The sequence below is a fragment of the Erpetoichthys calabaricus genome, chromosome 8 (assembly GCF_900747795.2).
Source record: "Erpetoichthys calabaricus chromosome 8, fErpCal1.3, whole genome shotgun sequence".
Classification (NCBI taxonomy): domain Eukaryota; kingdom Metazoa; phylum Chordata; class Cladistia; order Polypteriformes; family Polypteridae; genus Erpetoichthys; species Erpetoichthys calabaricus.
Window position 1 is genome coordinate 150649171 of NC_041401.2, and position 25963 is coordinate 150675133.

The window sequence follows — 25963 nt, forward strand, 5'->3', positions numbered from 1 at the left end:
TTTTTCTCTTTACTTTCCTTCCAAGTATTTAATTAAACCGAATAGTGCATGATAAATACACACAGGTGTAAATGGGTACAAGCTAAATGGAGAAATACTAGTTTATTTTGTCTTTTGCATCTTATTACAGCTGTTTAAGACTATAATAAGCAATAAGGGTTCAAAATCTTAACGAGCGAGACAACTAAAATGAAGCAGAAGTGTTACTTTAGCAGTATGTGCTTTTTATTAAGCAATTGAGTTGGAGCAAAAACCTGCAGCCACTGCGGCCCTCCAGAAACAACTTTGCCCACCCCTGATTTAGACAGGAATCAATGGAAGTTCAGCAGACTATAATGCAAACAAAAATGCTGAAGGCAAGATCTCTGTCCTAAAACATGTGAATCAAAAATTACTAGCAAACATCTGGGCTGTCTCCTTTAATACCTGAAATGCAATACCCTCCAAACATCGGCTGTGCCTACAGTCTTATTTCCACTAAAAGCTATAAATGTGAATGTAGAAGTCATACTCAGAGAAATGTATTACCTACAAAAACAAATTTTAATTAATGCTAAAAGTATAGACGAAGTTAAATATTGTGTAAGTAAAGAAACAAGTATGCTTTGCAGTACATTGTCATAATGTTTCTCCAGCTAAGTTTCATCTAGAATGTCTACTCTGATAATTTGTATGTCTGAGAATGACATCCTTGCTTTAGTTAACATCATTTGACATTTAATATTTGCATTGAAAACAAAGCATTTTTGTAATACAGTTTTACAGTCACAGTTATAAAGCATAATCTTTTTTCAGTTGTATGAAATCATCATATGAGTAATGTTCTTCCTTTCCCCCCCACCAGGTGACCTTTCAAGCATTTATCGCTCAAATATTGATCATATTGATGACAGTGCCTCTGATGAAGATGGGGAATATTCAGTGAATAAGGAGAGCGCTATAGCTGATACCAATGCCAATTCAGATACCAAGAGCCCTGTAAAACGCTTATCTGGTCAAGTGTTATTCCAGAACAGCAGAGGACAGTATTTGTCTTTCTATCGCTGCATACTACTCAATTGGAAGGTACTGTATCTGATATAAATATGACACTTTTGCATTTGGAGCAAAAAGCTTTGTTTTGTGATTACTTATACATGTCTTACAGAATGTTAATCTGTTATGAAAGCATATGTGCCTATAGTAATGAAACATGTTGCCATGATCACTGGCAACTTCTTAATTTGTTTCTTTTCATGACATATCAGTCATTCTACATACCAGAGTTCAGTCTTTTTTTGTTTATTTAACAGTACTATTCAAAAATGCATTCTTAAACAATCCTGCAGTATTAATAATTAATAATTCAGCTTATTATACATCTACTATTCAGCTTCTGTTTTCAGGCCCAGCGTACCATACAGTAATTATAAGGATTAAATGAAAAATTAAAGTGTAATAAACACAAAATATAATTTTGAAAAATAAGGGAGAAATGGCATAATGTATATCAAAAATAAATATATACACATAAGAGCCTGGGTTTTAGACCAGATTTCAGCTATTCTAGATCACCCGCATTCTCAAATTAATCATTTCAAAGGAAAATGATAAAATTTCTCTTGGATGTCTAAGTCCCTCATTTGTGACAATGTAAAATTTTAAACCTAATATATAAAGTTACCTTCCGGATTTGTTACCAGTCATTTTTGTTTGCTAAATATACCCCAACTATAAGATCCAAGCAATATTGGATGTTTGTGCTTAAACAATGCATATATGCATATATTTTCAGAAATTGTATAAAACATTTCTAGACTTTTTTTCTAGACTAGAAAATCTTTTCAAGTTAGTACAAAATCTTTTATGCCTTGACCATTAATTAATGGAATTTCAGCATTGTCTTACTGTCTCAAAAGAGCACCTACTTTTAGCTTTTTGTCTCCAGCATGATTTGAAATTGTAAAATTAAAGCATCTAAAACAGAGAGACAGTCTGTCTTGTCTTGCATTAAAACAAATAGCTGACTCAAAATACAGTCAGTCAATCAGTCATTTTCCAACCCGCTATATCCTAACACAGGGTCACAGGGGTCTGCTGGAGCCAATTCCAGCCAACACAGGACACAAGGGAGGAACAAACCCCAGGCAGGGTGCCAGCCCACCACAGGGCAGACACACACACACACACCCACCACACACTAGGGATAAATGCATCTAACCTGTATGTCTTTGGACTGTGGGAGGAAACCGGAGCACCTGGAGGAAACCCACACAGACATGGGGAGAACATGCAAACTCCACGCAGGGAGGACCCGGGAAGCGGACCCAGGTCTCCTTACTGCGAGGCAGCAGCACTACCACTGCGCCACCATGCCACCCTCTTCAAAATACATTACATTCTAAATATTGTTTTACAGTGCAGCGCAATCTGGTTTGTACCTCTTGTCATTATGAGTGGCAGTCTTCATCTACACAAACGTGTTCGGCACCATGATTAGCTGGAGATCAATCAGCTGATGTCGGTACCTCAGTTTTCATTTTTGATATTGATCTCCAGATCACTTGCATCAGAATCAGAGTCCAACCAGTCAAGAGTCCAATCCAGAGATAATATACTGTACAAAAATGTCGCTCATAGAGTATTTTGCTTTGTGCATTCGCTTTGTCAATGCCATTTTTGTCGTTGTTTGCCGTTCACTACTCCCACAAGCGTAGGGAATCTCGGTGAAATCAATGAAGCTAACGTTCCTTCTATCAAATAGAGTCGAAGTAAAATGTAATGGCGAGTTTTGTCACCATTTGCAGTTGCTTACTACTGTCGACCCCTCCTGCTGACAGAAGTCGACATCCGCCCTGAAAGAATTAAAGAAGATGACATTAATGGAAGGGGGTAGTTATTTATATTGTGATTTTTTTGAGCTCTCTCAACTTGGTACAGTGCCTTAGAGTGACATTTTTCTTTTGAATGGAGAAAAAACCTCCAATAAGTAAACAGTAATTGAAGGTCTGAGGGAGACTACCTCCCAAGGCCACATGTTTCCCCCAGTGTGTTAGGTGCCTACATCCCTCTGGCATAGCTGCCATTTGGACAGAGCCGCATAGGAGGTATAGCTCTGGAGGGCACCTGTTTTGGGGTCTTTTGGTGCCACTGGAGAGAGAGAGAGATGCTGGAAGGAGGCTTCCCTGTTAGTTGGAGGTTCTGCCAGATCTGGAAGTGCTTCCTGTGTATGGTACTGATGTAAAGGAAGTGCTCCCGAGTTAAGCTTAAAAAGCAGTCCTGTGCTTCACCCAGGTGAATTAGACTTGGGAGTTGAATAGGACAAAGCTCGCCTGGGGATGAGGAAAAGAAAAATGGAAGGAAGAAAGAGCATTGTGCTTGCTGGTTTATGTGAGAGGGTATAATTTTTACAACACAACATACATTGCAAAAATAACAGTTTTAAACATAGATCTATCATAAACATCATCTACTCTGACAAAGTATATACAATATACAAAAAAAACACTCAAAAAGACAAATTCTCTTGAGTTTGGACAACCTGTTTATGTTGAATGAAGAATAAACATACCAGTTTAAAACAAATGGAAAAACTGAAGAAAACCACATTATGTGATTTATGCCACAGTTTTTTAATCCTCCTGACAAAAAATGCAATTAAGATGACATGAGTCATGTGTTCCATAGCTTATCTTGAAGCAACTTAATGGCATGTGATTTACTTAGTACTTGGTCATTCATTTTATCATAATTTTGTTTTCACAGTAATCTTCTCATCTTTTATAATTAAATAATATAGCACACACTAAATTCTTTCTAAAAACTTGGAACTTGAACTTCAATGGCTCAGAACAAACACTTCCAAGTGGGTCACATAAAATAATGATCTGGTTGAAAAAATGTGATTTTTGAAGGTTTTTCAATTTTGGAGTTGTATATAAGGAATTGTGGAGCTGTTATTACCATAAATTAGATATTAAGATGCTGGCAAAATAAATGTAAAAATCTCTATATATACTAAAACATTTGCCAACCACATTATATTAAATCTTTACTTAAATATGCATTCACACGCATTTAACCTAATTTTATTTAAAATATATTAACGGTATGTTTTAAGGATGCAAATCAGGGTGTTTAGGTGTTTATTTTGTTAATCTCTGTTTTTACAGTATGCAACACCTATTTTATTAAAAACAAAATATGCAGTTAATCCCACAATTTGTTTCAACCTTCTGTCTTTAGAACTGTGTGATGAATCCCTCCTTGATAAAAGAATATAGAAAACAACAGAAACTTTCTTGGTATTACAACAACAAAATGCACAATGTGATTTTTGGAGGTTTTTAATGTATTTAAAGTATTGCATAATCTGATTAATGTTTCAACAGAATTATTTTTAAATATTGAACCAGATGCTGGATAAGAAATACTGATTGCTATGCAATCTGGCCAGTTTTAATATTTCACTATGATTCAATTTGTTAAACTGCTTAGGATAAAATGCAGTATATCACAAATTAAAACCATGTTTTTCGTTTTAATCTTTCGGTAAATTAAGCCCTGCCTGAAAGGTATGGCTTTTTTTCTTGTTTTTATTATTTTTAAATCAAAAACAAAATAAGAGGTAATGTTTTCTAACAATAAATAAACATGAGAGGAAAAAACCCAACCTATCCTATCCGGGACTATTCTAGCCTGAGCCAGGGCAGTAAATATTTTGGTATAACCCAAAAAGTCCAAAGAAGAAGAGCGTAAAAGGAACAATATCAATCACAAAGTAAAAGTGAGCATCTGTTAGCAGAAAAGAGTCAGGGGGCTGCTGCAAACCAAAATTAAAACAACTGAGCAGCACTAGCACATTTTTTAGTTGAATTGCTGAAGGCACCATTTATCTGTGTGTATTTGTAAACAGAGTACTGCCAGTTGTCCTTAGTAACAAACTTGGGTGATTACTGTGTACTGTTGGGGCATGACTCATGTTGATGTCCCAGTTCAGTCTTGACCTCCGAAAAGTGAAATACTATTTTTATTCCTTCAAAAAAGTTTATTTAATTTATCAATATAAACATATTTCACTATTAGCAGCAGGAAATTGTTAAGATGGCTACTGCAAAAACTGCTGATGGTGATGAATTTAAAAGCTTTCAAGTGCAGGATTTTTCTTGTAGCTTCATACTCTATTTTATAGATAGAAAAGATACTGTTTGCAAGTTAAAGTGAAGAAAACAACTGTAACCAAAATTTTTGCAACAGAAATTATCTTTCACAACATCTTTAATGAATCACACCATATACCAGGTTTTATACTGATAGTTGTACCACAAAACAAACTCACTGCATTATAGATGTACATATATTCAAGTTTTTGTGTAAATTTATTGGAATGGCTTTTCTTGAAATAAATGACTAAATTGTATTGCCATGCATTGGGAACGCTGAAATAAATTTATAATTACCTAACCATGAGGAATTTAATTTATACAGATAAGCAATATTTTTCTCTTTTAGGACAGTAGTGCTTCAGAGGTGTCTGCTTATCTCCACACGCTTACTAAGAACACTGTTTGGGTGATTCTGATGACGGGAGGTGGTCACTTTGCTGGAGCTGTATTCCAAGGGTAAAAGCATGCAAAGTTGTCTTGGTTTCATCTGAGTTTTAAGCTTTAAATAAAGTTTATAAGTAGTGGTGTGGCACATTTTCCATTAATTACAAAGAAAAGGTTGCAACAGGTCATCCATCTTCTAGTATGGTAGCGTCTCTCCCCTTTGTAAAAATGTTCCATTGTGTCATCTTTCATGTTTTGTCTTTGCAGTGAATTCCACATTTTAACTAGCAAATGTCTGAAAAGCTTAGGCAACTGTTTTTAATCTTCTTTTGAAGGTGTTCTGCATAGTGGCCTGGAAAAATAATCTACAGGTGCATCAGTGCTGGAAATAGTTTTGCCCTGGGAGAAAATATGCACTGCTTCCCCAGGGCACAGTAGAGCAGGTAACCCAACAGGAGGGCCAGACCCACTGCTTAGAGTGAAGGAAACTAACAAGAGTCAGCTTAACACCTGGTCAGTAAGCTGAGGTTTAAATCCCATGTCTAACCCAAAACCAACTTTGTTTTGTGCACTTGACGAAAACCATCTTAAACTGTCTTTAGTTCAGTAAATTAGAACAAATTTGACTCTACTGTATTGTTTTGTGATCACATATAGAACTGTAGAATTGGCACAATGGTTTCCTCCTGTCATGCATTGCCCAGTGACAATGCTTCATGATTGCACATCTTGGCAGTGGTGGATTGTTACAAGAAATAGAAATAAAAAAAATAATTTGGTGTGGGTCTGTTCCCCATCCTGTGTATAGTGTAAATATGCATTTTTTTATTTAAGAAGTGTTTCCACAAACCTTATCCTATATAGAGAGACTTGGTATAATCCATTACATTACAAGTGCATCTTAATAAATTAGAATATCATCGAAAAATTTATTTATTTCAGTAATTCGATTCAAAAAGTAAAACTCGTATATTATATAGATTCATTGGTCTTATGTAATATTTTAACTTTCTGAGGTACTGAATTTTGGGTATTCATTACCTGTAAGCCATAATCAGCAAAATGAAAAGAAATAAACACTTGAAATACAGGTAAAATTCCATTACAACGAACTCACAGGGACCTAAAAAATATTTTGTTGTAATGAGATTCTGTATTTGTTACTATAGTGCTTTCTTTAACTTGTATCCAGGCTTTTGCAATCATTTCAATAGCTTCTTTCACGTTAATTTTGATCTCCTCCTGCCTACAAATTATGCTGACGAGAATTTTTCTCAGCAATTCCTTGCGATAATACACTTTCTGGGTGCGGATGATGCCTAAAACCAATGGCTGAAGCGCTGCCGTCCAATTGGGTGGGAAAAATTCAACGCGAAGATTATCTAAATGTTGAAGCATGTTGTGGGCTGCACAGTTATCAATCAGGAGCTGAATCATTATTTCTTCTTCATATCGTGAGGTTTCTGAACTCTTTTGCCTTTCTCTATCTCTGTCCTTCCCTGCTCCTGGCACGCACTCCTTTGAAGAGGAACATATGTTTGCATTCTTTTAATTGTGAGACGGATTTGTCATCACCATCTTGTCAAGGAGCACGTTTAAACTTTTGAAAAAGAGACATGTTTGTTTGCAGTGTTTGAATAAAGTTCCTGTCTCTACAATCTTCTGTGTTTCTGTGCAAATCTGTGACCCAAGCATGACACTGTTTACTTTGGCGGAGAGACACAGCATATCTGCTATTGCCCCGTACAGACCCGGAGATCGCACTTTGGGACGCTCTTCGGCTTGCTGTCCAGTTGTGGAGAGTTTACAAACCTCACATTCTCTTGAATGAGTGCCACATCAATAGGTATGTTTCTTGAATGAGAATCACTGAACTACATAAAAACGGCTTTTTCAACGTCTTCAAAGGCAGCAGTTCACATACGTTTGCAACCCGAGATTTTTCTACTTTTTTTGCTCTGTCTTTCAAGAAAGTTGACAGCGTCGATAGCAATAGCAAAATTCCGAATTCACTGGCAACGTCTTTGTTCTTTTTGCCGCAATCGAGAGTTGCAAAAAGTTAGTCTTTTTTTTCTAATGTGAACTGTTATCATTTTTTCGTGTCTGCCGTTTCTATAGGAGGGTGACAATGAGTTAAATTCCAATGGATGTTTTTCAAATGTTGACGAGCAATAAGCAAAAGGTATCACTGAAAACCGCAGGAAACAAAAAAGGCAAAAAAAAAACAGTACGAGGAGTGTTCGAAGAAAGAAAAAAAATTACAGTGTTTCTGTTTGGGGATCGTTGTGCACAACTGAGCTGCTTCTGTGGATGATTCATTCAAGCATTTCAAGGTCTTTTGTGCACTTCATTATAATGAAAGTCTCTGCTGAATGTACTTCGTAGTAACGAGATTTCTATAGACTCGCGTCATATGGGGAAGCTGTTGGGATCATAAAAATACTTTGTTGTAATGAAAATTTCGTTGTAAAGATATTCGTTGTAACGGAATTTTACCTGTATATCACTCTGTGTGTAATGAATCTGTATAATATATGAGTTTCACTTTTTGAATTGAATTACTGAGAATAAATTAACGTTTTGATGATATTCTAATTAATTGAGATGCACCTGTATGTAGCTCCTTGTTTATAAATCAACACCATTTCAAGGCATTATATGATGATAAATGGATCTTTCCCAGTAGGATACTTATTTTGTGAACACAAACAAGAATATCTGCAGCGTATTATAAATTAAATTTTTGAAATTTGCGTAAATTGTTGGCAAAGACAGGTAAAGTTAAGTAGTCATTAGTTGTTTAGCTGATTGATGTGCTGCAAGGAAAACACAATTTAGAGTTTTTATAGGATATGTTTAAAAATACACAAGCAGACGTGTAAAAATGAACCCTTTGGAAAGCTGGAATATAAGGCTTGGGTAATTGGCAGATTCAGGACTAAAGACAATATGAATGAGGTGATGGAATTTTGTTCTTTACAAAAAATAAATAAATAAGTTTTGGGGAGTATTGGTTACTATTTTATGTTGTATGTTTACATGGTCTCAGCTTTAAATGGGAGGTACAAAAAAAAGGAAAAGAAAACTTTTGGGGCTGTGAGTGGGAACTTGCAAAAGCATTCATGTATTCCCATTTTCAGGCATCATTTTGTAACAGAACGCCTACATATACTTAAACACTGAGCTTTCAATAGTATAAACTAGCAAGCAAGGGACAAAATCTCTTTTAGTTCTCTACAGTTCCTTCTGTCTGTTTATGTAAAGTACATTAATACAGACATTTAAAAAATTGCATACAGATTGGGGAATACTTCTTAATTTTCATAATTGAAGCTTCTGCCACTCTGCTTTAGGAGTCTGTTTATTTTCTGACTTAGTCATTTTCTTTGTGTAGTTTGCAGTTTACCTTCATGTCTGTGTAGGTTTTCTGTTAGTACTCTTCTTTTATTTCACATCACAATGATGTACATGATAGGTTAATTGCGAACTTTAAAGAAATCTGATATGTGTGAATTATTAGTGTGTGTATCATTTTTTTACCATCTTGGTTTAAATATTACTAGTCACTTACCGTAATTTAAAACTCTCTTGTTTTTCCTTTTTTCCAGGAAACAAATTCTTCATCACAAGACTTTTCATCGCTATACAGTGAGAGCAAAGTGTGGCAAAGCACAAGTTGTACGGGACTCTCAGAAACATGGTATAATACCCAAATCAGCTGGTGCTACTTTACGGCGGTATAATGAAACAGCACTTGCAAAGGTAATTCAAAAAGAAAGTTTTCCTTTTATTTATTTATTTTCTTATTCTAATACTGCATTGAGTGATTAAAATATATTAATCTTATCAATTTCATAAAAAACTCAAATGACTAGTTAATTATGCCTAATGATAAGCCCCATTTGAGATACCAAATTATCAGATGTATGCACTATTATTTAATTATTCTGACATGAATAAATTAGCATTATTTATAATTAATAGCATGTCCTATCAAGGTGCATCTGCATAGGAGCAGAAGCTTTCCTTTTTCATATTATTACAAGGTTTTGTAGAGGTGCAATATTTAAATAATTGTTTTAGTATTCTCACAGGTAGTTATATTTATACCTGCTTTTTCTCGAGATTTTTTTCGTCTTAAGCTCTCAAAAAATATATATATATTTTTTAATTTTATTAATTTTAATCATTCCATACAAATAGATCAGTTTTTACAAAAAAATAGCATTGAAAACATATCGACCCCCACCCCTGAGAAAGAGAGGATGGCCAATGGGGTAAACCTTAAAGCTTGTAAACATACCTAAATTGATTAGTTTAATAGGGCAGTAGAATGGATAAGAGAAAAAAAATGCGGAGAGAATTGCTTCCTCTGTGCTTTAAGAGCTTATTCTAAAATATTATTGATTAGATCCTGCCAGGTTTTGAAAAAGTTCTGTACAGATCCTCTAACTTCGAATTAGATTTTTTCCAATTTCAAATAATATAAAACATTGGTTTCCCACTGACTTAAAAGAGGAGAATTAGGATTCTTCCAGTTTAGCAAAATAAGTCTGCGTGCCAAAAGTGTAGTGAATGCAATCACAGTTTGTTTGTCCTTCTCCACTTTAAACCCATCTGTAAGAACACCAAACAAAGCTGTTAATGGGTTAGGAGGGATTGTGACACGAAGGCTGTCTGAGAGGCACTTAAAAATTTTGGTCCAAAATGATGTTAATTTGATGCAGGCCCAAAACATGTGACCCAGTGAGGCTGGGACTTGATTGCAGCGTTCGCAGGTTGGATCTTGCCCTGGAAACATTTTGGACATTTTTAAGCAAGACAGATGTACTTGATATATAATTTTGAATTGAATAATTGTATGCTTTGCGAATATGGAGGTTGAGTGAATTCTCTGTATTGCTATTTTTCACTCCTTTTCTGATATATTGATTAAGAGATCTTTTTCCCATTGTCCTCTTGGATCTTTGAAAGGGAGGGACTGTAAAATAATTTTATATGTTGCAGAGATGGTGTCCTCAAAATTGAGCAATATTTTTTCCGGCATGGAGGAGGGTGCAAGATGAGGAAAATCGGGCAGGTTCTGTTTAACAAAGTTCCTAATTTGAAGATCGTGAAAGAAATGTGTAGCTGGAAAGTTAAATTTGGAATGTAATTGTTCATAGGATGCAAAGATGTTGTCTATATAAAGATCTCTAAGCAATTTAATCCCAAATCTTTTCCAGATATTAAAAACAGCATATGTTTGCGAGGGTTGAAAGAGGTGGTTCTCTTGTAGGGGTGCCACAGATAAAAGATTCTCCATCTTAAAATGCTTTCTACATTGGTTCCATGTCCTGAGTGAGTGAAGCACAATTGGGTTATTAGTATATTGGCAATAACTTGCATTTATTGGGGCACAAAGCAGGGAATAAAAAGAAGTACTACAGGATTTTACTTCTATTGCAGACCAAGCCTGTGTATGTTCATCTATTTGTGTCCAGGTTTTTATAGCTTGCATGTTTGCTGCCCAGTAATAAAACTGAAATTTGGGTAGAGCCATACCACCTTCTGCCTTAGGTCTTTGTAGGGTCGTTCTTTGGATACTTGGGTGTTTTGAGTTCCAAATAAATGACAAAATTTTATGTAAATTTCTTTACAACCATCAAAAATTTTGCAAAATAAAATTTCTGTCCTAGATAGCTAATAGCACAATTATAAATATAAGCAAGAAAGCCCAATAAAATAACAATAACCTTAACTTTTTTTGTTCTCCAACTTCTGTTATTGCTTTTACTAGGATATTTTACAAATCTTTTTATTTTGACTTGATGATATATTATGTATGTTTCTGTTTAAATCGTTATAAAATGAGCCATAGTTCCATCCATTTTTTTCTACCTTCTTTCTCGATTACAGTGTTCAAGCAAGTTGAAGCCTATCCCTGTACCCTAGTTCATGAATCTGATAGATATATGGCAAGATGAACAAAAATATATCTTTTACCCTTTGTAAAGTTAACTGGCCAGACTGCCATCTGACCACAGGTTTACAGATTGTTTTCTTACAGTGTAAGCTGCCCTTTTTGCCTTATTTATTTAACTTATATTTACAGCACCCTACTATATACAGACCTGATTAAGTTCAGGTGATGCATCTAAGTGCACAGGTAGCTGTTCTTATTAATCAATATAATCTTGTTCATCCAGGGACATTCAGGAACTTGCTGGATAGCTACCACAAATAGAGTGGTGACAGCTGGATAGATAGCTCCAAATGAAAAACTGTAGAAACAAGGCCTAGCAACCCATCATGTATCTTCTGATGGGAACAACCCAAAGCAGCCGTAGAGAGTCTCAAAAGCCCCCAGATAAGTAATTTGTTTTAGCTTCCTCCTAAAGCTAGCCCAGAACACCCACTCACATCTCAAAACAGGCAGTGGGGGACAGATAAATGTACCATTAGAGAAAGGGATTACTTTATAAGGCAGCAGATTAACATTACTAAACAAGAGTCTTTGCTAAAGTAGGAACAAGGACGTTTCTAGTCTGTTTTGTTTCCTTGCCCTTGACCTGCTTCAGAGAAAGGGTCCAAAGGCTGGACTTAAAGACTTCTCAAGACTGCAGTGACATTTTAACTAATGAAAACACAATAAATAGAAGCAAGAAAGCATTGGCATTGCCCATTTTTATCATTGTATTCAAATATTTTTTACAACATTTACCCAGTAAGTGACACAGCTCTGTATGTTCCTTTCTTCTCACCCTTTTTCACAGTGTCTTGAATCTTCTGGCAATTTCTAACCCTGCATCTGTAATATTGTTTTTGCTTTTAACTTTTCTCAGAATATATTCAAAAAGGCCTCATTCAGCAGTTCATGTAGTGTCTCATATTCTTAGTACATTCTAAAACATGTGTGTGTATGTAAACACAACGTAAATCAATATATAAAATATTAAAATATGGAAAAAAATGTATATTTGCATAACAGGTTAAAAAATATGTCTCAGTGATATACTAATTTCTGATTATATTTGCTCCACACTACAACCCTGAAGATTCACCAGACTAACCCGTGTGTGTGTGCTAGACCATCAATTATGTTGTCTGTTTCTTTTTTTTTTTTCAGAATTCACTGCCTTAATCTTCTTTATTTATTTATCTGGTTTGTACAATGCTATATACTGTATACGCTGCCGTTCTTTATTATATTCTGTAAGTGCCTTGAGCATGGGAAAGGCGCTATATAAATAAAATGTATTATTATTATTATTATTAAGATGAAACACTTAGGCAGGCAGGTGGTACAGGACACAGAAGGCAGTCATTGTGTAATCTAGAAAAAGATAAGCCTGGAATTATTTCACAATGCCCCGAATATCTGTGCACCTCAAGTCCCAAACCAGAGCAGAACATCAGAACTTTGCTAGGTGAAATGACCTTCATCCAACAAGGAAGAACAATGACTTTTAATTAGGATGTTAATGGCATTTTCGGCAGTAACAAAGTGGGAAGCTGAAGCAATAAAACTATGACCACAGTCATTGTGAGTTTCACAATGGAAAGGTTTGGCACAAAGGAGGAGAAGCAGGGCTTTGATCCCCTGTGTAATCAATTGAAATTAAAGTAGAAATTGAGATCATTGAAGTAGCAGTACAAAGCAGCTGCCAAGGAAGAGAAGGGTGCTATGATAGACATTTAAAACCTTTTGAAAAAGAAGCTCTTCGTCTTTAGGGAACAGAGGCATTCAAGGTGAGGAAGAGAAAGAGTGTGCCTTTTTTTTACAATCAATTTTAGCCTTTCCAAAACACCACAACAACTTGTTATGGGCAAAGGAAGAGATCAATCGATGCCTCCATAATACAGTACCTACATTGGTACTGTTAGGAAACAAGATCTTTTATGACTGAGATCAGAGCTTGCCTGTGATTTTAACATCAGTCACCTGTGCAGGAAGAAGGTACAGGTAGTTTTTTTTTTTTTTGTTTTTTTTTTTTTCTAAAAGCAGCTAAGTGATCTTAGTCTGGAAATTGGGTTTAGTGCCCTATAAAGTTTATAAGAGCGATCTGGAAGAGGGGCAGAGTAGCCCAACCATGTAGGTTTGATGAAGGGGTATGAATTCCTAAGGAGTAAAGGCTCAGCTCAGCCTGGAGGAGGTATTTTAGGTTGCCCATGCAAGGGTAGATTCAATATAAGATGTACACTGATCCAAAGGTATCTTTGGCGAGGACAGAAGTGAGGAATGGGTGGAAGTAGAAGGCTGAGACAGTGGTTGAACAGACTGACTTGTAGCTACATGAAAGAGTTATGGTTGGCATTGGAATGGGCAGGACTTGGTAGTATTAGTAAATAATGCTATAAGGCCAGAGGAAGGAAACAGCAAAAACTGGTCTAATAAGGAAGTAAGAGCAGATGTGGATCAAGAAGTGCATTTTATAAGGGAAGTGAAAATGAGATAGCAAGACCCATAGACATGGTGGGATAGGCTGTGGACACCAACACTCTGTGGTCCTAGCTGTGGCAGGCTGAGCCTAATTACTTCAAGATCCTGATATAATTAGCCCATGATATCCTTCCCAATTCCTTCCCAATCCATGCTGCCTCTTCTATTTGGTAAAGTTGATTATCCACTATGTATATATTCCTAGTATGGTAGCAGAGAAGCACTGGAACATTCTCAGTAACCGCATGATGGCATCGGGGAAGGAATGTTACCTCTGGTGCAATGCTTTGTTGTCAGGGTGACACCGGGCATCATCTCCAGTATCATTGAACATTAGAACTTTAGAACAATCTAGATGAGAGCAGGCCATTCAGCCCAACAAAACTCACCAGTCCTATCCACTTAATTCTTCTAAAAAAAATTAAATCTAGTTTTAAAAGTCCCTAAAGTCCTACCTACTGTCTACCACACTACTTGTTACCTTATTCCAAGTGTCTTTATCCTTGAAAAGTTTCCAACTGTGTCCTTGTGTTCTTGATGAACTCATTTTAAAATAACAGTCTATATCCACTATACTAATTCCCTTCGTAATTTTAAACACTTCAATCAAGTCTCCTCTTAATCTTCTTTTGCTTAAACTGAAAAGGCTCATCTATTTTAATCTTTCCTCATAACTCATCACCTGTTGCTCTGGAATTAGCCTAGTTGTTCTTCTCTGGACTTTTTCTAGCACTACTATGTCCTTTTTGTGCAAAAATGTACACAGTACTCCAAATGAGGCCTCACTAGTGCATTACAAAGCTTGAGCATAACATTTTTAGTTTTGTACTCTACAAATCATGCTGTATAACCTAACATTCTGTTAGCCTTCTTAATGATTTCTGAATACTGTCTCAAAGTTGATAGTTTAGAATCCACAACTCCTAAATGCTTCTCATAATTTTCAGACCTCCCATTATGTATTCAAACTTAACATTTTTACTTCTTACATTTACGGAAATTAAATTTTATCTGCCACAAATCTGTCCAAGCCTGTGTACTGTCCAAGTCCCACTGAAATGATTCAACAGATTCCAGATCATCTGCCAATCCACCTATCTTGGTATCACCTGCAAACTTATGTGCAACAACACTCTTAACATTAGCCAATTCTGATAAGGTTCCTTGCACCAGCACCCTCTGCTTCCTGTGTTGGAGCCAATTCTATACCCATCTAAAAACATTACCCTGAATGTTTTTAGGTGGGTATAGAATGCTTCAGCCTCTCATGTGGCTGCTTATCAAATGCTTCCTGAAAGTCCAGATAAATAATATCATAAGATCCGCTTTGATCATGCCCATTTGTTGCTTCCTCATAGAATTCCAGCATGTTAGTGAAACATCATCTCCCTCTTCTGAACCCATGCTGACTGTTCAGAAAAACTCTTGTACAGTGGAACCTCGGTTTGCGAGCATAATTCGTTCCGGTAACGTGCTCGTAGTCCAAAGCACTCATATATCAAAGTGAATTTCCCCATAAGAAATAATGGAAACTCAGATGATTTGTTCCACAACCCAAAACTATTCATATAAAAATGATTAATACAAAATATAAAGTAAAAATACATAAAACAAATTAACTTGCACTTTACCTTTGAAAAGAATCATGCAATCGCAGTCTCCCTGCACTGTAGCAGTTCTTCGTAAAAGTGAATCCGAAAAGATCGTGGACATGCTATAAGCGGCTGCCGTCAATGGGTGATACAAAGAACAAGGAACATTATAAATGTGCAGGGCCCTGCCTGACTGCTGTGTCTGTGTATAAATAACCGCGCTGTTGCAGTTTCAAGCTGAATAAAGCTTGTGTTGCTAAAGTACTGAGACTCAGCTTCGTGTTTTAGTGTGCAAGATGGGGACGCGCGCAAGCACACACACACACACACACACACACACACACGAGCGCGCGCCGTATAGCGTGTGCTATAAGCACCTGCCGTCAATGGGTGATACAAGGAACAAGGAACATTATAAATGTGCAGGGCCCTGCTTGACTGCTGTGTCTGTGTATAAATAACCAAACTGTTGCTGTTTCAAGCTGAATAAAGCTTGTGTTGCTAAAGTACTGAGACTCAGCTTTGTGTTTTAGGGTGCAAGACGGGGACTCGCACGTCACAGCGTGCACGCGAGCACACACACACACACATACACACATGCGCGCGCACACAGTCACAATGCTAATGCTGTAGTAAACACTATACGCTCGTACGGATGTTAACTATATGAGTGAGGCACGCTGACTCAGACGGAGAATAGGAGACGATTGCCCACAATCCCGCAGTGAGAGAGAGAGAAGAACCATCAGCTCAGTTGTGATCACATGACGCTCAGCAGACAAACTACTCGTACTGCAAGACCTCGCTCGTTTATCAAGTCAAAATTTATTAAAAATTTTTGCTCGTCTTGCAAAACACTCGTAAACCAAGTTACTCACAAACCGAGGTTCCACTGTACTTGCCATGTGCTGGTCAATCTTCTCCTTAATAATTACTTCCATTAATTTTACTGTGATGCACATTAACTTACTGGCCTATACTGTAGTTGTTTGAATCTGCCCGGTCACCCTTATTATATAATGTGATAATATTTTTCATTTTCTAGTCATTCGGAATTTCCCCAGTATGTAGTGTTTTCCTAAAAATATGCGTCAAGGATTTATATATGTACTCTCTAAACTCCTTAAGAACTTGAGGGTAAATATTATCTGGACATGGATATTTGTTTGAAAATCAGCCTATTTTATTTGAGCAGTACTTTTCCCTCTTCAATTTCCAAATCAATCAGTGCCTCCTTACCACTGAGAGATTATCTGCTTCCTTACTTGTGAAGACTTAAGAAAAATGCTTATTTTGAGCATCTGCTATTTCACTGTCTGTATTTTTTAATTCGCCTTTACTATTTCTGATGCACTTCACATTTTCCTTGACTGTTCATTTACTACTTAAATACTGAAAGAATCTCTTAGGGTCATCTTTCACCTTATCTAGTATATTCCCCTCCAACTGTCCCTTAGCCTCAATAATATCCTTATTAATGGTTGCTTTCATGTTCTCATACACCCTACGATTCACTTAGGAGTTATTAGTTTTTTATGCCTTATACATAAAAGCTGTTGTTTCCTTCACAGGTTCTTTTTTAACTCTTTATTAACCCATTGCAGAGTTTTTTTTTTAATTTCCTATTAATTCCAAATGTAGGTATGTACCTGTCCTGCATTATCTGTGAAACATTTTTAAACCTGTCCCACTGCTCCTCAACTGTCCCCACTCTTAAACGTTTGTCCCAGTCTATCCTCCTTAGACATTGCTGCATGCGCTCAAAATTTGCCATACCAAAGTTAAACTTAACAGTTTTAATCTTTGCATCTGCTCTCTTCCAAAACACAGTGAATTGTTTTATATTATATTCACTTGACCTTAGTGGTTCAATCGCCTCTACACCCTCAATTCTGTCCTGATTATTACAAAATTCTTAATCTAAACAGGCCGTCTCCCCATATTGGTGCTTTAACATACCGTGTTAAAAAACCGTCACTGATTACTTCTAAAATCTCCTGCTCTTGTATGTCACTTAATATTTGGTTAGGTAAAGACCTTCATGACTATAATATCCCCCGTAAACATGCTTTTTTAATATAACTGAAAATAATGTGCTTTGAAATTACTGTCTGCACTGGGAACTATAACACAATCCTAAAATAAGATCTCTTTCCCAGATGCTTTCCAGGCAAAGCCATATTTCCTCTCTAAGATGGGGCTCATCATACAACTGAATATGACTTGTTTTTAAATTCTGTTTGACATAAACAGCAACCCCACCTCTTTTTCTGTTCTGTCTATCCTTCCTAAAAGTCTGTATCCCTCTATGTTATACTCATCTCCATCTTCGTTATTTAGCCAGGTTTCTGTTATTATAATATCATAAATATGCTCCTTTACATACAACTCCATCTCACTTGCTTTATTTTACTTCTAACATTAAGGCAATCTATTTTTGATGATTTATTCATTTTACTTTTATATTTAAACTTTAAGGAAGAATTTACATTACTATGTATTTTTATATTTACACTGCTGTTTGTTCTCCATTGTGCAGTTCTAAACCTTGCCTGTTCTGAACTCCCTGCCCCTTCATACCCTAGTTTAAACAATCCTCAGCTAACCTGCTAATACACCTCCCATACACATTGGTGCCCCTCTGGTTCAGATGTAACCCATTGTGGCAGATCAGATCCCATCTTATCCAAAAGGAGTCCCACTGCCTCATAAACCTATACGTTTCTACCCTACACCAAGATTTTAGCCGTGCGTTAAGCCTTCTAATCTTCACTGGATTGGTGCATGGCACAGGCAGAACTTCAGAGAAGACTACCTTGTCATTTTCTGCTCCTCAGCCTGACACCTAACTCTTTAAATCTGAATTGCAAAACTGACACACTACCCTTATGTATGTCATTTGTTCCAACATGGACAATGAAAACTGGATCCATCCCCGCTCTAGTCAAGAGCCTATTTACCCTTCCAGGGAGGTCTCCCTCCTGTGCACCTAGAAGGCAACAAACCATGCGTGGCTCTCTGTCTCTGGAGCAAACCTGTGTTTCAGTCCCCCTGATAACAGAGTATCCAACCATCACTACCTCTCTCTTTCTGGGAACTGTTTTTGAGGTGGCCCATTGGGGCTCCTTATGCCTGCCTACCCCTCAGAATCTTAAGAGACACCATCCACTTCTTCAAGGACCTGAAAACAGTTTGACACTTAGAATTCTGGGGTTGACACCCCCAGACAGTGTTCACCCTTCACCTTGCACCTTGTGAGTGTGACCCACCTATCTCTACCTGTCTGGTCTGGAATCTCCTCTTGCACCACCTTAGGGGTGTACACTATCTCTCTGCAGGACACCTGGGCCAGGTCCTCCAATTCTCTACTACCAATGCAGGCCAGTCAACGACCCTGAGCTTGAGGTGCTGGATCACCTGGCATCTGTAGATATAGCCAGAAGATTGGCTCCTCCAAGCTGTCATCTAAAACGTCTAACATCCAGGAGGACTTGCATTGCATTGGCCTCATTATTAAAATATGAGTTAGGATTACTAAAACTACCTTAACTTTTTTATTTTATTAAAATTAAATGGTTTAGCTTAAATGGTAAAACTAAAAAATTGAAGCCAAAGAAATTAAAGAACTGCTACAGTTATTTTATAGTTTCTGGCTGCTTAAGCTCTTGTAATCTTCTACCCCTCAACTTCCTGTTGTTTTGTCTTTGTGTTAGGAATTTACTTTTCTCTGTCTGTTTTCCTAACTCTGCACTCCTCTTATTCTTCACTTAAAAGTTCTCTGCTTGCACTGTTTGTACTCTTTCGTATTAATGAACCCTTGAAGTGTCACCCTCTTAACTGCTCTAAATTCCTCACTGCTATGAATTCTTTGTCATTCAAAAACTCACTTAACAAATAATTTCTTACCGTCTTGTCTGCCGCTTGTACCTGATTGGCGTCTTAACGCTGGCCGCCTGCCTATGAGCCGCAAAGCCTTTCTCTTTACCACTTTGAAGTCAGCCACCGCCTTTCTTTTTTCCCCCACTAAGGAATCACTGTTTTTGTTACTTACAACTATCCATCACTACAGAGTCAATTATTTACTTACAGAGATGCCGGTGTCAGCTACTGCTGCTTACTGCCCTGCCTTGCCAACACTATTTTGAATACAAATAACATACATACGTAACAAGTAACTTTTCCAAATGCACCCCCAAACACCCAGCTACTATTGCTCCTCTGTGGGCTAAAAAAGCAAAAAACCCTTCTAAAGGGAAAAAAAGCTTTAAAAATTCCCCACGGTTCCTTAGTGGCAACTGAGACACAAGCTTTTAGGAACAAAATGTTTTTTTAGTTAATTCTTTCTCCACAGAATACAGCAACTCTCAGCAACTTTCAGCCACTTCTCTCTCATTTGCAAAGATGACATCAGCACGTCAGTACTTGCATTATTACCCAGCACATGTGTATATGACATGAATTAGGCCTGTGAAAAGCTTCATCTGAAGGGTACCAACACTAACATCTTCCATAAACTAACTATCTTGCAGAAAACAGTAGCCACGGATTTGTTTTTAAAATTTAAGTCTGCTTATTTAATTAAAGCTCAAATGGAAGAGATCAGGCAATTAATGATATTTTTAAATCAGAACAGTAATACGTCTCAGAGTTACCATGTGCAGTGACTATAAAATGTTTTCACAACATTGAATCATAGTAGATTTAATTTGGCCTTTTTGACACTGATCAACAAAAAGACTTGTTAATGCCAAAGTGAAGAAAGATCTCTGTAAAGTAGTCTAAATTAATTACAAATGTAAAACACATAATAATTAATTGTTTAAGTATTTACCCTCTACAGGTCTGTGCACACTTAAATCATCACTGGTGTAGTCAGATATGCCAATAAAATACTTGGTTGTTAGAAATGTTTTTTGATGTCTTGATTTACCAGTAGGAAAAGCAAAATACATTCAAATGTTCTTTCTTCTGCCACTTTTGGAGAAAGCAATTTTTATAGCAAATGCTTATCCTGTAGTTTTATTGTCCCCCTGTTCTGCCATTCTAGTTGCTTCCAGTTCAAGAAGAGGTTGACTCTCCCCTTCTGTCTGTCAAAAGCAAAACTGAAAAAGAGACAATATGTTGTGAATCACAGTTGGTTATGTTGTACAAGTAAGCCCGCGATTCGCTAGCGAATCGGAAATCCAAAAATGGCAATCAGTTTCTGTTCCGTCCGATATCTGGATGGATGACATATCATGGAGGGTGGGTGCGTCTGGGGAAATGTCATTTAATTACATAAGCATATCTGTACTAAAGCGGTTTCGTTATGTGGAGATGTGATTCCGTTGCCTTTGCTGACACCGACTGCTGGCAGAGTGGAGGACAGAAAGTTTAGTTTACAGGTTGTGGTGTTCGTGTGCCAGCCACTGAGTCTGGGAAGCCGCTGGGTTAGAGTCTGTGACCATAATGTGATCTATATTACTGGCACAGTGGATTAGAGCAAGTGTAGCTCACAGGTTGTGTTGTTTGGGCACCACCCACTGACTCTGGGAAGCCGCTGCGTTTTGGGAAGCCGCTGCGTTTGACTCTGGGGCAGGTGCCGCCGCGTTTTTGGGACGCTGCTGCATTTGACTCTGGACTCTGGGGCGGGCACCAAACTGAATGACCGTTGTGTGATCTACATTACTGGCACAGTGGATTAGAGCAAGTCTAGTTTATAGGTGGTGTTGTTTGGGCGCTTACAGGTTGTGTTGTTTGGGCGCCACCTACTGACTCTTTGAATCTGCCGCGTTTTGGGAAGCCGCTGCGTTTGACTGTACAGGGTGTGTTGTTAGGGTGCTCAGAGGATGTGTTGTTCAGGCGCCACCTACTGACTCTGGGAAGCCGCCGCGTTTTGGAAAGCCACTGCATTTGACTCTGGACTCTGGGGCGGGCGCCAAGGCCGCAGTGCGCATGCGCCTCGGTGCGTCCGCCGTGCGTCCACCGTGCATATATTAACTGTGGTTTAGTAAGATAGATTACATTGTCTTTTTGACCAAATACTTGAGTGGAAATATAGTAAACAATGTTCACAGTAACTCCAATTATGAGTTATGTTGCTATAGTAATGTAAATTGAACAGAATGCCAGCACATTGGTTTTGTGAGGTGATAGTTTTGTTGGCCTTACATATCTGTGGTTAGCCTTAGGCCTTTAGTACTTGCTTCTTTTATCTTAAACATTGGTTTAATCTATAATATTAATGTTAGTATTTTTGTTATAGGTTAAGTCAACTAGAAGCACTAGCTAGACTGTATTTTAATTTTAAATGCAATAAGCTGTAATCAATCACAAATATTTATTGGTAATTTTAAACATTAATAATTTATTAGAGATTGTGGGTGGTTGGAGGGATACTCATGGACGTCAAAGAAGTTTTGGGCTGCCAGCAGGGTCATCCCTTTGAATCCTAAACAAATAATGTCAAACATAATAAGTGCATGATGGCCCAAAAAGGCAATAAAACAGAAATAAAATTGGTCTTTGTGACTCTTTCTCTCTCAATAGAGTGGGCCTTTTTCAGGAGCTTCGTTCTAGTCACAGTTCAGATCAGGATTGAGGTGCCTGGTCCTTTATAGGACTCCAGCTGGAAAGGGACAGAGTCATTTGCTTACACTGGGTCTTTCACCCCTGGGTGGTATCGCTTACCTCTGATTTCCCACTGCACATTTGTAACAAGATCTAGATATTAATTCCTGTGTATTCAAAGTCCAAACAGAGTTTGCATGTCCTTTTTTTGTCCTTTTTGGAAGCTCGAATTTTAAATTAATTTGTTACTCTTAAATTGTCACATCATGATAGGTGCATGAGTAGGCTCACTGAGGCATTATTGTTTCATTCAGGGTTGACTCTTTAGTGATGCTGTAAGTGATTTTGTTTTACTGCAACCTTCAATGTGAAACATGCAAGTTAGGAAAATATTTGCTTAAATGTCCATGATTTTTAATAATTAACTTGTTTTGCTTACAGGATATTCATAATTTGCTTCAGAGGTGGTCAGAGCATCTAAAACTTGCCAGTATAATCTTCTTACGAGCGTCCAGCTACAACCAATGCTTTTTCTTTAGTGGAAAGACCCCTGCATTAAAAAAGGGTGACCCACGTATCCAAAAAATTCCTTTTCCTTCATTGCAAGCCACCTTCCGGGACACCCAGAGAGTGCATTGTATGCTGTCCACTGTTCATATGTATGGTAAATAAATGTACTCATCAGTTTAGAAATTAACTTTTGTGTTATTGTTGTTCAATAATCTATGGGATTCTTTGCACACTTTTTAGCTTTCATTTTATGGAATATCTTGGAAGCCAAAGTAATTTTGATGTTTTTATTTTTTACCAAAACAACAGCCAATATCAATTAACTATAGAAATTAAATTGGTGCATCATAAAAATAACAGTCCTTGTAATATGAACAAGATAAACAAAATGTCTTTCTTACACTTTGAAAACGTTTTGTTTGCAGTATTTGCCAAACTTGTTCATGTTAAAAATCTAGAGGCTTTTGTCATATATTTTGATTATATGATGAGATGCAATATAATGAAGCATAATACACTTTTCTGTTAAACATTTTTGATTTTATTGCTTTTGTGCTCCTTTTCATTTATACATACTATATAACTGCAGCATTCAACGAGAGCCAAATTATACCCTTATGCATAACTTTAATTTATTTATAGAGAAAGACACTGAAACCTCCCTCATAGGTTTTTCAAAGGCAATGTGGACAAATCTGCCCAAACCATCAGAGAAGGCTGATGCAGACTGCAAGGACAATTGTGAGTTGTCAACAATGCTAAATGAAGTGTCTTACTCAAAACAATACTGGTGTAGTGCTTAATAAAACCAACAGCTGCACAGATCATTTTATTTACCTTAATGTTCTAGGATTATCAGTTTAATTTCAAGTACATTATTATGTTAAATACAGTAATCCCTCACTATATCACGCTTCGACTTTCGCGGCTTCACTCTATCGCGGATTTTATATGTAAGCATATTTAAATATATATCGCGGATTTTTTGCTGGTTCGCGGATTTCTGCGGACAATGGGTCTTTTAATTTCTGGTACATGCTTCCTCAGTTGATTTGCCCAGTTGATTTCATACAAGGGACGCTATTGGCAGATGGCTGAGAAGCTACCCAACCAGAGCGTGTATTACGTATTAAATAAAACTTCTCAAATATATTGTGAGCACGGGGGCTGTTCGCATCCCTAGAGGATACGGCCGCTCCTCAAAAAACGCTGAAAGATTACCTTCACATTGCTCCCTTCCTTGCTGGGTTTACATTTGGCTGCTTTGTCAAGTGATGTGCTTCCCGCACGGTGCTTCACATACTTAAAAGATCAAACAGCACGTATTGATTTTTGATTGTTTGCTTCACTCTCTCTCTCTCTCTCTCTCTCTTGCTCTGATATTCTCTGCTCCTGACGGAGGGGGTGTGAGCAGGGGGGCTGTTCACACCCCTAGACGATACGGACGCTCGTCTAAAAATGCTGAAAGATTATCTTCACATTGCTCCCTTCCGTGCAGCTTCTTTGTCAAGTGGCATGCTTCCCGCACGGTGCTTCGCATACTTAAAAGCTCGAACAGCACGTATTGATTTTTGATTGTTTGTTTTTCTCTGTCTCTCTCACTCTCTCTGACATTCTGTGCTCCTTACGGAGGGGATGTGAGCAGAGAGGCTGTTTGCACACTGGCCTAGAGGATACAGACGCTCCTCTAAAAAATGCTGAAAGACTACCTTCACATTGCTCCCTTCCTTGCAGCTGCTTTGTCCGTCAGTGCTTCGCATACTTAAAAGCCAAACAGCCCTATTGATTTTTGATTGTTAGCTTTTTTCTCTCTCTCTGTCTGACATTATCTGCTCCTGACGCACACTCCTTTGAAGAGGAAGATATGTTTGCATTCTTTTAATTGTGAGACGGAACTGTCATCTCTGTCTTGTCATGGAGCACAGTTTAAACTTTTGAAAAAGAGAAAATGTTTGTTTGCAGTGTTTGAATAAAGTTCCTGTCTCTCTACAACCTCCTGTGTTTTTTTGCAAATCTGTGACCCAAGCATGACACTATAAAAATAACCATATAAACATATGGTTTCTACTTCCCGGATTTTCACCTTTCGCGGGGGGTTCTGGAAGCAACCCCCGCGATCGAGGAGGGATTACTGTAGTCAGTGTTCCTAGAAGTCAATATTAGACAGCGTCCTCAAGAATACTTTAAAGAAACAGCACAAACAGTATATCAAGTTTCAATCTGTATTTTACAAAAAAACATCAAATATGAGTCGAGCTTTAAAGATGCAGATAATTTGTGAAAGTCCATCTTATCATTATGTTGTATGTTAAATATAAAAGTTTGATTCTCTTCACTACAGTATTTTGTAGCTGTTGCACTTTCCTGATTGTGGTATCATTAATCTCAAAACAATAGAAAGTGGACAAAGGACAACAATGAACAATTTAAGTTCTTAACTTTATTCCTTCATTCTATAAAACTATTCTCTTATCTTAATGTTTTAACATTTTTAGGCTGTATAGAAGAAGTATTGCCTCTTATAAGCAAATAAATTTATTTTAAATTAAAATATTTGAATATTTAACACAATGCTGTTTTTTGTTATTCAGTGGAAACCGATGAAAGTACTGAAGATGATGATCCTGTGCTGGAGACAATAGACGTCAGTGTTTCAACTCTTCATTTGAAGGAATATGAAATATATCCCCACAACAAACAAAGGAAGAAGAAGAAGAAGAAAAATTATCAGACTATTAGTAATAGTTAAATAAAGAACATGTGCATATGACTAAATATTAATGGGCTTTTTTGAAGAACTAAAATACAAATCATCTCACCAGAAGGGCAAGATGGCCTAAACCAGGCCTAGATGACATTTACTTCTAGAGACTGCAAAAATGTGTATTTTTAACTCTATGTACTTTACAGTATTTTACAGTAAAAGTTAACTTAATAAAATTTACATGAGTACATTGTTAAGGTGATTATAAATAATCATCATAAAACATTCTGTGAATAATTTCTATAAAAGTACTTTACATTGTCCTTTATAAAATGAAAGAATTTATACTTTATAATGAACTCAAATGTGTGGCTAGTAATTATAATTATTTTGTTTTTTGTTTGCTAGAAGCTAGCACTTATGATATTGCTATAATATCTTCTTCTTTCGGCTGCTCCTGTTAAGGGTTGCCACACCGGATCATCTTTTTCCATATCTTCCTGTCCTCTTTATCTTGCTCTTTCACACCTATCACCTGCATGTCCTCTCTCACCACATCCATAATCCTTCTCTTAGGCCTTCCTCTTTTCCTCTTGCCTGGCAGCTCTATCCTTAGCATCATTTTCTCAATTTACCCAGCATCTCTCCTCTGCACTTG

The 25963-nt window shown here is 37.1% G+C and overlaps 1 protein-coding gene across 1 annotated transcript in view; it reads left to right on the forward strand.

Moving 5' to 3' along the window:
• The window catches only part of ankzf1 (ankyrin repeat and zinc finger peptidyl tRNA hydrolase 1), a 65160-nt gene extending 39615 nt beyond the window's left edge, over positions 1-25545 (forward strand). Inside the window, exons 5-10 of the mRNA XM_028807599.2 lie at positions 845-1065; positions 5491-5600; positions 9137-9290; positions 22533-22755; positions 23244-23342; positions 25193-25545. Of these exons, the coding sequence (XP_028663432.1) occupies positions 845-1065; positions 5491-5600; positions 9137-9290; positions 22533-22755; positions 23244-23342; positions 25193-25350 (965 nt within the window). The 3' untranslated portion in view covers positions 25351-25545. The remainder of the gene's footprint in view (positions 1-844; positions 1066-5490; positions 5601-9136; positions 9291-22532; positions 22756-23243; positions 23343-25192) is intronic.
• Positions 25546-25963: the final 418 nt, after the last annotated feature.